The sequence below is a fragment of the Zea mays genome, chromosome 1 (assembly GCF_902167145.1).
Source record: "Zea mays cultivar B73 chromosome 1, Zm-B73-REFERENCE-NAM-5.0, whole genome shotgun sequence".
Lineage (NCBI taxonomy): Eukaryota > Viridiplantae > Streptophyta > Magnoliopsida > Poales > Poaceae > Zea > Zea mays.
In genome coordinates, this window is record NC_050096.1 from 211,942,258 (window position 1) to 211,955,142 (window position 12,885).

Here is a 12,885-nt window from a genome sequence, read left to right on the forward strand (position 1 = left end):
TTAAATAACCGGTTTAGCAAAACTAAAATATGTACAATATATTTGAGAGTATGACAAATACGTATGTACAAAGAATAAAAATAAAAAAATGTTTCTAATATAGGTATTTGAGTATAGAGGACGTAATTTAGACGACGCTGTTGGAGAGGAAGGAGATATAGAGAATAGAATCTTTTAGAGAAGACTATAAAGTACGGATATATATGATGAATATAGAGGACGTTGCTGGAGACAGCGTAAGAGAGACCAGCTATTAAAAAAAGAGTTGTACGTGTCCTGAGACCAAACAAGACTTTTTTTTTCTAGCCGTCGTTGTCGGCTGACCGCTCACTGTCGGCTAGTGTATACCAGCTCCCTTTCCATCATTCCGTGTGAGAAAATAGGATACGCTCTCAGCTCTCTGTCGCATCTGCTGGCAATAAATGCTCTAACCACACCAATAAATTTCATTAGCTTCGGAAAAGGCGCTTGCAACTTTGCTTTGCATGAATTTTAGCGAGAAAGCGTATGTGTCGTGTGTTATGGCGCATTGGTGCTCGACTTTTGTTGCGAGGAAAAGGTGTGAACGATCAAGCCTCCTCCACTTTGGACGACAGCAGGCTGAATCAAAAACCAGACTGGTTTCAGAATCCAGCTAGCATGGTTCGCTGCATTTGCCTATTCTAAGGCGGTTTGCAGCAGGCCACACATATAGGTGGTTCACGCTTCTCGAGAGAGCACCGTCAACACCAAGGTGGTTCATTCCCGTGTTTGGTACCAAATCAGTGCGAACATACTTTTTAACGACTCCACTGGAGACGAGAGTGTCTAGATCCACTAAAAATCTACCGATAGGCAACAGCTATATAAGGATCTCATGAGCCAAGTGGAAGAGGATGCACACCACCAACTCGCCAAGGTTCAGGAGGAGACGAATGAGAAATTCTTAGCACACTTCACGGTGGATCACCACCAGAAGATTGCCAAACATGGAGAGATCGAGATCACATCTCTCCTACCTTCATCTCAAGTCCCCAATGTAAGTAAATCTATTATAGTAATGAAAATAACAAAACCAACCCAACTACAAAAGCTCCCACATGAACCACCATTGTACCGACCAACATGTCCAATCCTTTGGTCTACAACAATAAGCATTAAAATGGTACTTGGGGTTCCTTTTTGTGATACCTCTAAGGAGAAAAATAACATCCATAGATGCTAGTAATGCCAAACTAGAGATATGGCCAAGGTGGTTTTCAAGCAAAAGTCCAAGGGGAGGGGAAATTGCACTCAAAATTTCCTATTTTGGAATCTAAATAAAATTTTCAAAGATTTATTTGAATCAAAGTGCTTTTATGTGAATTATGCATTTAATTTATTTTCCTAAAATAAATAAAATAGCAAATATAACTTTGTTTGTGCACATTGTTTTTGATTGTTTGAATTCAAATTTGGATTTGAATAATTTGAATTGTTGTTTGGACTTGAATTTGAAATTGAAAAGAAAATAGGAAAAAGGAAGAAGAAAAACCAGCTTGTGGGCCTCTCCTTCTTCCCTTGGTTCAGTGCCCTTCCCTTTTACCCTGTCCACCTCGGCTGATCGTCAACCCACCTCGCACCAACTGGCTGGCCCACCTACGCTTGCACCGCCACACACGTAAATCAACAATTTTGTTTTTAGCCCAGGAATGTGCCAGCGCGCACGGTCATGCGAAGAGTGGATGACACATGGGCCCTGCTTGACAGCTTCTTCATCCTCGTCGAGTTCAACCGAGACTCAATTCTAGGAATTTATTGTGATATCCTGACCCCAGTGGATGGTGATATCCTAGCTCAGTGCTGAATAGAATTAATAGAGTACTCATACCAACAAGGTGTATCTTCTTTTTCGGAAGCCTATCTCGAAAGAACCTCCAAGTTAAGTGTGCTTACTTGGAGCAATTTGGGATGGGTGACCAACCAGGAAGTTTTCTCAGGTGCGCATGAGTGAGGATAAAGTGCGCACAAAAGACTCGTGTTGGTCTGTTGGGACAATATATGATCCTAGAGAGCTGTCAGGAGTAAGTACCACTGATCTAGGAGCGGTGTGGACGAGGTGTTACAAGTAGTATCAGAACCTACCCTCGAGGTTTCATGGGCGTGTGTGGGCTAGGGGTTCGGGTATATAGCGCATGGCGCATGTGGGCCAGAGTGGTCACATGGAATGACATATGACGCCACTAGACATATAGGCATGGCCAAGAGGGGAGGTTCCTGGCTTGGGGTTGACCGACGAGGACGTCGATCTTCTAAGGGGGTGGATTGTGATATCCTGGCCCAAATGGATGGTGATATCCTGGCCCAATACTTAATAGAATTAATAGAGTACTCATACCAACAAGGTGCATCTTTTTAGGAAGCCTATCTCGAAAGAACCTCCAAGTTAAGTGTTCTTGGCTTGGAGCAATTTGGGATGTGTGACTGACTGGGAAGTTTTCTCGGGTGTCCATGATTGAGGACAAAGTGCGCACAAAAGACTTGTGTTTGTCTGTGGTGACAATATATGATCCTAGAGAGCTACGAGGAGTAAGTATCGCTGGTCCAGGAGTGGACGAGGTGTTACATTTGGTTCTGCCATGGCTCCGCTGGGTCAAGCATCCATGGACACTCGCCCCTCTCTCAGGTATATATGACTGACTGAGGCACCACTTGCTCCATCAAGTTGTCGAGAAGAGATGAAGCGCCATAGAGAGAGATTGGAGTTGAAGCCACTAGATTATGTCGCTCGATGTGCCATTGCCGTTCATAACCTTTGCCACATCTTCTTGCTCTGAGAACCCGCATTCACGTTCTATCTTGAAATAAAGAACTTCGCACGAGTGATCTTGTCTCCATCCAAAGCCTCCATCCTGGTGATTGCATGCTAGAGTCTCCGCACTATCATGCCTTGCTTCGTGCCACCATCGAGCAAACCACCACCTCTTGCAACCCCCAAACCCGCTCTGTCGTCTCATGACCTCGCTCCCTGACCAACTCCTGTCATCTGGATCACACCAGCATAGCCAATACACCAAGCGTCGATGATCCTCCGCCACGACCATGTGTGACCACTGTAGTCGGTCGTGTACCTCGCCCTGAACACCCTCGACAGTTGTATCTTCATTATGTTGCCCAGATTAAATTGGATATCGGTCACTGTCCAGACAAAAGGGGACTTTGTGACCACCCACATGTGTTTGCTATGTCACCCCTTTCCACATGTCGCTCGCCTGCTGGTCATCCCCGTTGTTCCATGTTCATCGAGCTACGATAGATTGGATTCGCTTCAACAGATCAAATTTCAATCACGTGCGCCCGCCACTCTATGTCCTTTTGTGTGGCACTGTCTCATCTATTTGTCCTATGCCACATGTCGCCTTAGGTCAAGAGCCCTGTACTTTTCCATTTTAGTCCTAAGATTTATCCAAATCGGTCCGTAGGACGTTCGTGTAGAATGGAAGCCATGTTTTAGTGTTTTCAACCCTATTTTATTAAAATTATATGTAGTTTAGTCCTCTTATCTTAATTGGACCATAAATTTCTCGTTTGAACTCTGATTTTAGTCATTCTTGACTCTATGGATTGTTTGAGCGCGTAGATTTGTTTTATATATATACACTATGTTTGGTGTGGTGTTATTTTTATTTATGTTTTGATTGCTTGTTTGTATGTTATGATCAGAAGAACAATTGTTCAAGGGATCTAGAGACCAACCCTATGAAGATTCTAAGCAGCAGGAACTTGCTTTATATTAGATGACAAGTTGTGTCCTTGGTCAAATTGTTTTGTCCTATATAATATTAACTGTTGGTACCCCAAAACTGGGGTACCCTCTTCTACTATAATCAAGGCCAGATACCCATGTGGTTATCTATAACCATGTACTAAGGAACTAGCAGTCGGGCCTATTGGTACTTGATTTCAATCTCCTGAAGGTATCAAAAATCAAGACAACACAAATGGATAAAACTTAATCTTCATCCCTTCATCTTATCACTCTCGGAGAGGAGATAAGAGGAAGGGACAAAGGTAAAAATTAGTTTATGTAAATAAACTATTCAAATATATATAATGGCATGGTACCGTAATTACAAGAATCTGGATAACATGGAGTATAATTCATATGAAATACAAAGTATGATGAAATCATTTCTTCTATCTTATGAATTATAAGTTTGGATAAGTACCTTCAGGTTCGTAAAAATTACAATGGGAGGGAGATAAGAATTACATCTTCGTATGGAAAGAAGAATGAGTTTAACCTTACACTCCAAAAAGAAAAGGTGAACAATGCACGACGCTATTCTGCTATTTATAGACCCGAGATATGGCTCAGGTAAATTTACAATTATATCCTTGATCCCAATACATTCAGACTAATATACATGTTAGGGGTAATGTCGTCCTTCTCCTTCTTTCAGCCTAGTTCGTCAGCCTTCAAAGGTCCTCCAAAATTAGCTTTGTTTGAAGCATGTACACGATGGTCATCAGAAGCCTTCATTCTTGTTCTGCTTGGAACCTACCTTCGGCGTTATCCCTTCGTCATTAGTACTTCGACATTAACCCTGCAGTATACACATAACAAAACAGAATGAATGGTCACTTAGTGAATGTTTTCAGGACCTTTGGGAGAAAAAAGACCACCAACAAGGCACATGGGTCTAGACACGTCTGGCAGAGCCATTGGTCTCAGGACTCGTTCCCCATTCGGGGACAGGTCTGGTGCCGCCACATGTCCTAGGGGTGGAAATGCTCATGGACCGGTACCATGAGTCTAGACCCTGTAGGAGGGACCCGAACCCCCCACGAATGTTGTCTTGGCCCCCATAGGTGGGTCTCGGACCTCCACGTGTACCGTCTGGACCCCCGCAAGAGGGTCTAGGACCTTCACGTATGCCATATGGACCCCCGACAAGGGGGGCAAAGGCTTCAAGCTAGCATGCGCTCTTGGTTCCCATTCTTCGCTTGGGTAGTGGTCTGGTGCCACCACGTGGCTCGTGGGCACGTGGCACAAGCCTTCTCGCCACCCCACATTTAATGCGGGTGGCTGAGGCATGCGCTGCTGGTGAAGGGCATGGGACAAGTTGTGATAGGTCGTGCTGGCTCGAACGACCGCATCGTGTGTTACTGAGGTGAGCAGTTATGTGTCACTGCCGCGCGCATGGGACACACAGTAAGCTGTGAGCTATCGAGGCAGGCAGTGGTGTCTCAGTGCCACGCGTGTGGGCCACACCCATCATGAACTACCATTGGATTGGGCAAAGCACCCTCTGCAGCACCGATCGGAGGCGATAGCTCGGGTCTATTGCTACTCATGCCTAGAAGAAAGGGCAAGGCTTCAAGGCGAATAGGTATGCGCTTTCATGGTAGTTCTAGCAAGGATGCACCGTCGAGATAAGAAACCTTGTTCAGAGCCCTAGAACATAGGCAAAAGAAGTATTGCCCCATGCATAAATTAGACACTCATGATCTGATTGAGTGTTAGACTGTCAAGGACTTGGTATAACACTTCTTGTAGAGCCCTAACCAGCAACACTGACAACACGAACCACGACCATAAAAGATGAATGACTTTTATGAGACCAAGGTTGTCAATGGTACTTCATCGCCACTTGTAGGTCTTTTTTAGTATTATGTCATTCTCCTTTAATTTTTTATTTTTCTCACAACCACTCAACCCCACACCTAAAGCATCACACGACCCATTGAAATCTGAGAGATCTATGACATAAGCGCTTTTACTTCTTGATAGACCAAGGTGATGGCTGACTATTGACCCTACACTAAGCATGACAACAAGGCCTAGAGTCAGGACCATGGGTGTAGTTAATTCATGGTACATATCAGATCTACCATGGTGGGTCTCTACTCATGCTTGATCCTTTCAAGAAATTTTAGTTGTTACAAGAAATTTTAGATTAACCCAATGTCCCTATTCACTTGGACATCATAATCCTTTAAAGTATGCATGCTTGTATATAGGCCCATCTATTGTCTCATTGTTTCCTACTCTTTCGAGGCTTGCTCCACCACCAAATGTGTTGCACCTCATTGCTCTCATTGACTATATTGAGCTCATGCACTTATCATCGGACACCTCGTACATCCTTCTCTCTTGCTTCTCCTCCTATGGTACCTAAAAAGGTGATGGACCAATTAGGTCACTAGTTGGAGGATGTGAGAGGGTTTGGATGATGAGGGTGTAGTGCAATGCGTGAGCTTAATGCTATCGAGGAGTGCCGAGAGGTTGAGCATTAGATATGATGTTGGGTGCTGCTTAACGGACGATGGGCTAGCCTAGAAAATTAGGAGAGGAAGACAAGAAATGGGCTTATATGCAGACATGGGTACTTAGGGGGGCTGTTACAAAATACAGTGCTCAAATATATCAAAACCATGCAATAGAACATTTAAACTTTATTAGATGAGTTAAGGGGTACCATATCATATTTTATAGTTGAAGAGGTTACATAATTAGCCTTTGATATATTTGGGATTACTAGTACAATACATGTGTGTTGTGATGACACACCAATCATATTTGATGGTATAGTGAAATGGTTGTACGACACGCAAGGGCCTATTGGTAAGCCAATGTGATGTACCCTCCCCACAAAAAATAAATTTAAAATTAAACTTGACCCTTCCCATAAAAATAAATTTAAAATTAAAGTGGACATACGGCCCACATACCAGATTTTAAACTACAAATACAGCACTATATCTTAGCCAAAAGACCGATAAAGATATGAGTTGAAAAGGAGACATACCTCCTTTTATAACTAACTTGGTGAGTCGTCCTCCTTCAGCTAACGAGGTGGTGCTATCTGGGATTGATGTATTGTGTGTGATTGTTTTCTCACGACCCATCTAGGAGGTAACGAATCAGGTCACTTGGCGACGCACGACGATGGTGGACCGTGAGATAGATCAGAAAGAAGTATGAGGTTTTTTTTGCAAAAGGGACAACAATGGAAATAAGGAAAACTAGTGCTTTATAGGAGTGGAGAATGTAGATTTATGTTGTTTATGTGATGTCACATAAAAAACCGTCTCAACAAGTTATTTAGACATTTGTTATTAATTTAAGGGATATAATACTTGGGTTTATATATGAGGGGCAACGTAGACAATCATGAATCATCTATAATTTGGGGGTTAAACTAGACCTTTTTCTATTTTTCTTTCTGTGAAATGTGTACTATAATGTGGTTTTGCCTCAAATATATTTATATATTTATTAAGTGTGGGCGCAAAGTTCCCTCCTCAGGCAGTCCACGTCATTATTTAAAACTCCAGTCAGTTGGATCGTGCATCAATGTCTGGCAAAACATCAAAGCCTTCTCTGTTCCATGACACCACGCTAAGCTTCTGGAACTCCACCCCCGGCTATACGCAGGAGCGGACCTAGAATTTTTTTTATGATCCGGACCAAATCTACTAAATTTACTTCTCTTTATTTTATCTTAATTATTTTATACTCTATTAAATAGAGACTTATATAGAGTTATATGGATCAAGCCCCGGGCCACGAACCGGGTGGCCCGGGGTGTAGATCCGCCCCTGGCTATAAGTAGCCCCCTCCGTTAGGAGCTCCATCCCCCCCCCCCCCCCCCTCCCACGGTGTCAGATGGCCAACGAACGAAACTCCATCCCATCGGCTAAACGCCTGCCCCCTCCTTGTGTGGCATTGCGATAACAGGCGACCGCCCCCCACCTAGAAGCTCCATCTGCTCCCTACCGTGTAGCCGACTTAGACGGCTATCGGGATTCCCCCTCCCGCTGGGGTGTCTGAAAGCACATTAATCTCTTTTGTGGGTTTTGATTAATTGTATAACAACATATTTAAAGGTCTAACAAATTTGCTAAGTGTTGAATAGGAAAATCCGTATGATAAACATACTTGGATATTGCATAATAATTAGTGAACAAAGGTTCAACCCAAGGTTAAATAACCAATGAGATAATGCAAATGGATATAATATGATCTCTATATTGGTTTGAATATATGGACAAGACCTAAGAAAACACTATTCATAAATATGATTAGAATAGAGATTGAAGTGATTAAGAGGATTGGTCAAGCCAAAATGAATAAGATATGAGGAATCGTGAATTAGCTTAACCATATTACTATTAGTCCATATATGCTTCTATGAGAATCAAACTAGAGCTTGATTGATCTTAGTTTGGCACCGCTCAACTTATGTTAGGCTAACTCCAGCAGCACTGCATAAGTAGATGCACATCTAATTCGTTGGACAAAGACGAGACGTTGCAAAAAACTATAGTTTTTAGCAGACTGCGAGAACAATCACAAATCCTTCAACAATTGGCACACACGATGTGACATGAGAGTAGGCCTGTTTGCGTGACCGTGGGAACTCACGAGGATGCGCGATGCCGTGAGAGAACAGACTTTTTGCGTGACCGCATACACGTGAATAGTATAATTTTCTTGCTCATTTTTTATATCCACGACCTACTAGAGATAACTTTAATGTTACTTATAATCAACTAAAAATCTAATAAGAGAATAACTCTCTCGTGATATAAGTTCAACCTAAGGACTAGTTTAGTGACAAAAAGATCATGGTATTGGATTTTTAGCTCTTCCTCCTCTTGCAAGCAGAGATGGCCAAACGGGCCGCCCGGCCCGGCCCGGCCCGGGCCCGGTGAAGCCCGGCCAAAAACCGGGCCGGGCCTGCTGTGACATCGTGCTCAAGTTTCTGTCCAAGCCCGGCCCGCAGCGGGCCTAAACGGGCCGGGCCGGCCCGTTTAGCACGAAAAAAACGGGCCAAAAACGTGCTAAACGGGCCGGTAAGCACGTTTTAGTGTAAAAAAACCGGGCTTAACGGGCTTAGAGGTAAACGGGCCGTACCGGGCTAGCCCGCCGTGCCTAGTTTCCTGTCCAAGCCCGCCCGCTTATTCTACCGTGCCGGTTTCGGACCGGGCCCAAAAACCGGGCTTCGTGCCGGGCTCACGGGCCTCGTGCTTTTTGGCCATCTATACTTGCAAGGTATTTTAAAATTCATGAGTAGTCTATTTTTAGTTGACTATCATTAAACAGGCTATTCTTTTCTCTTTATTTTTCTTTTTTTATATTATCCCAAATTTGATGTGACATATACTTGCTTCCTCTTGTGGCGACTGGTGCAGCCACGTTTCCCACCGCGCCTCCTCGTTTCCATCAGAAAACTGCCCTGATTTTGTGCTGATTTGACGCCAACCACCGACCCACGCGACCCACGGGCTGACGGGCCACAACACCGGCGCAGCGCCAGCGCATGCATTTATACCTCTACACTCTACAGACACCATTGCGAGCCGCCCGCGACGACTTTATACATCCGCTTCCTCCAGTCATCAAAGAAACAGAGCGAGCCTAGACTGTGAGGAAGAAAGGACTACCATGGGCGACGTCGCTGCCGGCGCTGCCGCCCTGAGTCCACCCCCGATGACCAAGGAGACCAACCTCTTCATGCAAATCGTCGTCAACCCGGACGGCACGGTCACGCGCCCCGAGGTCCCCCTCGTCCCGGCCTCAGCCGTAGCCGCTGGCGGCGTCGTCTCCAGGGACGTGCCCCTCGACGCCTCCGCCGGCACGTACCTCCGCCTCTACCTGCCCGACCTGTCCTCCGCGCCGGCCGCCAAGCTCCCCGTCGTCCTCTACTTCCACGGCGGCGGCTTCGTGATCCTCTCCGCCGCCACCGTATTCTACCACGGCCACTGCGAGGCGATGGCCGCCGCGGTGCCCGCCATCGTGGCGTCCCTCGAGTACCGCCTCGCGCCGGAGCACCGCCTGCCCGCGGCCTACGAGGACGCCGCCGCGGCCGTGGCGTGGCTCCGCGACGGCGCGCCGGGGGACCCCTGGGTCGCGGCGCACGGCGACCTCTCCCGCTGCTTCCTCATGGGCAGCAGCTCGGGCGGCAACATGGCGTTCTTCGCGGCGCTCCGGACCGGGGGCCTCGACCTGGGCCCCGCCACGGTGCGCGGCCTCCTGCTGCACCAGCCCTACCTCGGCGGCGTCGACCGGACGCCCTCGGAGGCCAGGTCCGTCGACGACGCCATGCTGCCGCTGGAGGCCAACGACAGGCTCTGGAGCCTCGCGCTGCCCCTGGGCGCCGACCGGGACCACGAGTTCTGCAACCCCGTCAAGGCCATGGCGCCGGAGGCCCTTGCCGGCCTGCCGCGCTGCCTGGTCACCGGCAACTTGGGCGACCCGCTGATCGACAGGCAGCGGGAGTTCGCTCGGTGGCTGCAGGACCGCGGCGGCGCGAAGGCGGAGGTCGTCGTGAAGTTGGACGTCGCGGGGTTCCACGCGTCGGAGCTGTTCGTGCCGGAGATCGCCGAGGTGCTGTTCGCCGCGATGCGCGAGTTCGTGTACACCGGCGACGCTTGACACGTTGAATTTCGTGCCGGCCGGTGACAAGTGGACATACGTGTTGCATCGTTGTGGATTGTGTGACCGTGCGCAATAATTCTCGGCCGTGTTGAATCTTGACAAACTGGCACCAGAGCCACCAGGCGGCGACTACTATGTAACACGTGAGTACTGTAGCAGCTACCGCAACGCACCGGACCGCCGGACGTGTAGTTTTCGCGACGCGTGCAGCTATCGGCCACGGCAACGAATATAGGAGATGTTTTGTTCGGATTTTTTTGGCCCGCGACCATTCTCAGCGCTATCTAAAACTATCTTCATCACATTTCTTATCAAATAATCATCTATCTCATGCATCCTCTATTTCAAACTTCTATCTATAAACAGTATCATATAAAGTTACATATTTTGTATTTTCACACTGTACTGGAGACAGTCTAATAGCGTTATTCAACCCCCACACTAATCCCATCGTCACCCCGCCTCCAAATCCGGTCAAATCAGATCTTCCAGTTATCGAGGACTCTCCCCGTGACCCTGTCGTCCCCTCGCCTCAATCTTTGCTTGCCAATCCCCCTCACTTGGATGTCCACTCTATTCCCTTCGATTCCTTCTCGATGGATCTCCTTTGCTCCTTTTCGGATGCGAACGACGTGCGGCGTCCCGTGGAAGGTCTCGAGACCCATGTGCCCCCGTTGGCTGATGAGCCCGCTCTGCGCCCCAACGTCGTGGGATCCCACCGTCTCGTTCTGCCCCATGGCTCGTTGTAGGTTGTGCGGAAATTCTTCGGTCGGCGTTGTCGTCCTCTTCATGCTTGGCACCCTCCACCCCACCCATGTCATCAGATTCGTCATCCGCCCGCTCCCCAGACGTAGATTCTTCGGTCTCCTCTAAGTGGTTGGGGCCTGCGGCTTTGATGGCCTGGGGACGGCGGTGCCTCATCTCGCTTGTGGTGTAATACCCCGTCAACATAAGTCTTTTGTGCGCACTTTGTCCTCACTCATGCGCACCCGAGAAAACTTATCAGTCGGTCACCCATCCCAAATTGCTCCAAGCCAAGCACACTTAACTTGTAGGTTCTTTCGAGATAGATTTCCAAAAAAGAAGATGCAACTTGTTGGTATAGATACTCTATTAATTCTATTAAGCCTTTTGCCAGTATATCACCATTCCAAGGGCCAAGATATCACAATCCACCCCCTTAGAAGACCGACGTCCTCGTCGATCAACCCCAATCCAGGAACCTCCTCTCTTAGCCACATATGCGTGTCTAGTGTCGTTGAAAGTTGCCTAGAGGGGGGGTGAATAGGGCGAAACTGAAATTTACAAAGTTAATCACAACTACAAGCCGGGTTAGCGTTAGAAATATAAACGAGTCCGCGAGAGAGGGTGCAAAACAAATCGCAAGCGAATAAGGAGTGTGACACGTGGATTTGTTTTACCGAGGTTCGGTTCTTGCAAACCTACTCCCCGTTGAGGAGGTCACAAAGATCGGGTCTCTTTCAACCCTTTCCCTCTCTCAAACGGTCCCACGGACCGAGTGAGCTTTCTCTTCTCAATCACTTGGAACACAAAGTTCTCACAAGGACCACCACAAGATTGGTGTCTCTTGCTTCTATTACAAGTGAGTTTGATCGCAATGAAAGAATGAAAGAAAGCACGATTGCAAAAACCAAGCGACAAGAGCGACAAATAGCACACGGATCACTTTCTCTCTCAAGCCACTAATCACTAATGATCTCTTTTCTCAATTGTGAAACTTGGAGAGGTGGAGGCTTTGAATGTGTCTTGGAATGAATTGCTAGCTCTTGTATTGAATGTTGAAGGTTGGAATGCTTGGGTGTATTGAATGGAGGTGGTTGGGGTTGTATTTATAGCCACCAACCACTTCCTAGCCGTTGGGCCATTCTGCTGAGCGCGGACGGTCCGCGAGCCAGGTCCGGACGTTCCGCCCCTGTAGATCAACGGCTGAAAATGCAACGGTCAGCAGTAACGGCTATATCAACGGCTATATTGCATTTAATGCGTCGTCAGATGTCAGACAGAGCCAGTCGCGGACGGTCCGGTCGAGCACCCCGGACGGTCCGCGCGGCCCCCTATAATTCATTTCTCCGAACCCGTTACCTTCGTGTTTTTCGGTTTCTTACCGACCGGACGGTCCGCGCCTGAGGCCGGACGGTCCGCGCGAGGGCTCGGACGGTCTTTGCTTTTCCTCCGGACAGTCCGTAGTGGAAACTTGTATTTTTGCATTGGTTCTGTCCGAGAGTCATTCTAGTGTCGCGGACGGTCCGCCGCAAGGGCCCGGACGGTCCGCGCTTGGCCTGTTTTTCCAAAAAGCTTCTCCTGTCCGGAATAATCTACGGTATTCCGGACAGTCGATTTAGTATAGTTATAGATGAACTTTTGGCACCTGTAGAACATATAATCTAGAGCAAACTAGTTAGTCCAATTGTTTGTGTTGGGCGATTCAACCACCAAAACTATTTAGGAACTAGGTGTAA

The 12,885-nt window shown here is 47.2% G+C and overlaps 1 protein-coding gene across 1 annotated transcript; it reads left to right on the forward strand.

Annotated features, from left to right (window-relative positions):
- The first annotated feature begins 9,385 nt into the window (after positions 1–9,385).
- On the forward strand, positions 9,386–10,739 carry LOC100273650 (putative carboxylesterase 8). The gene has a single exon (NM_001148064.1). It carries the CDS (start codon positions 9,413–9,415, stop codon positions 10,400–10,402), a length of 990 nt encoding a protein of 329 aa, NP_001141536.1. The 5' UTR covers positions 9,386–9,412; the 3' UTR covers positions 10,403–10,739.
- Positions 10,740–12,885: the final 2,146 nt, after the last annotated feature.

Coding starts and splice junctions, on each gene's coding strand:
- LOC100273650 (NM_001148064.1), top strand. CDS start 9,413: ATGGGCGACGTCGCTGCCGGCGCTGCCGCCCTGAGTCCACCCCCGATG.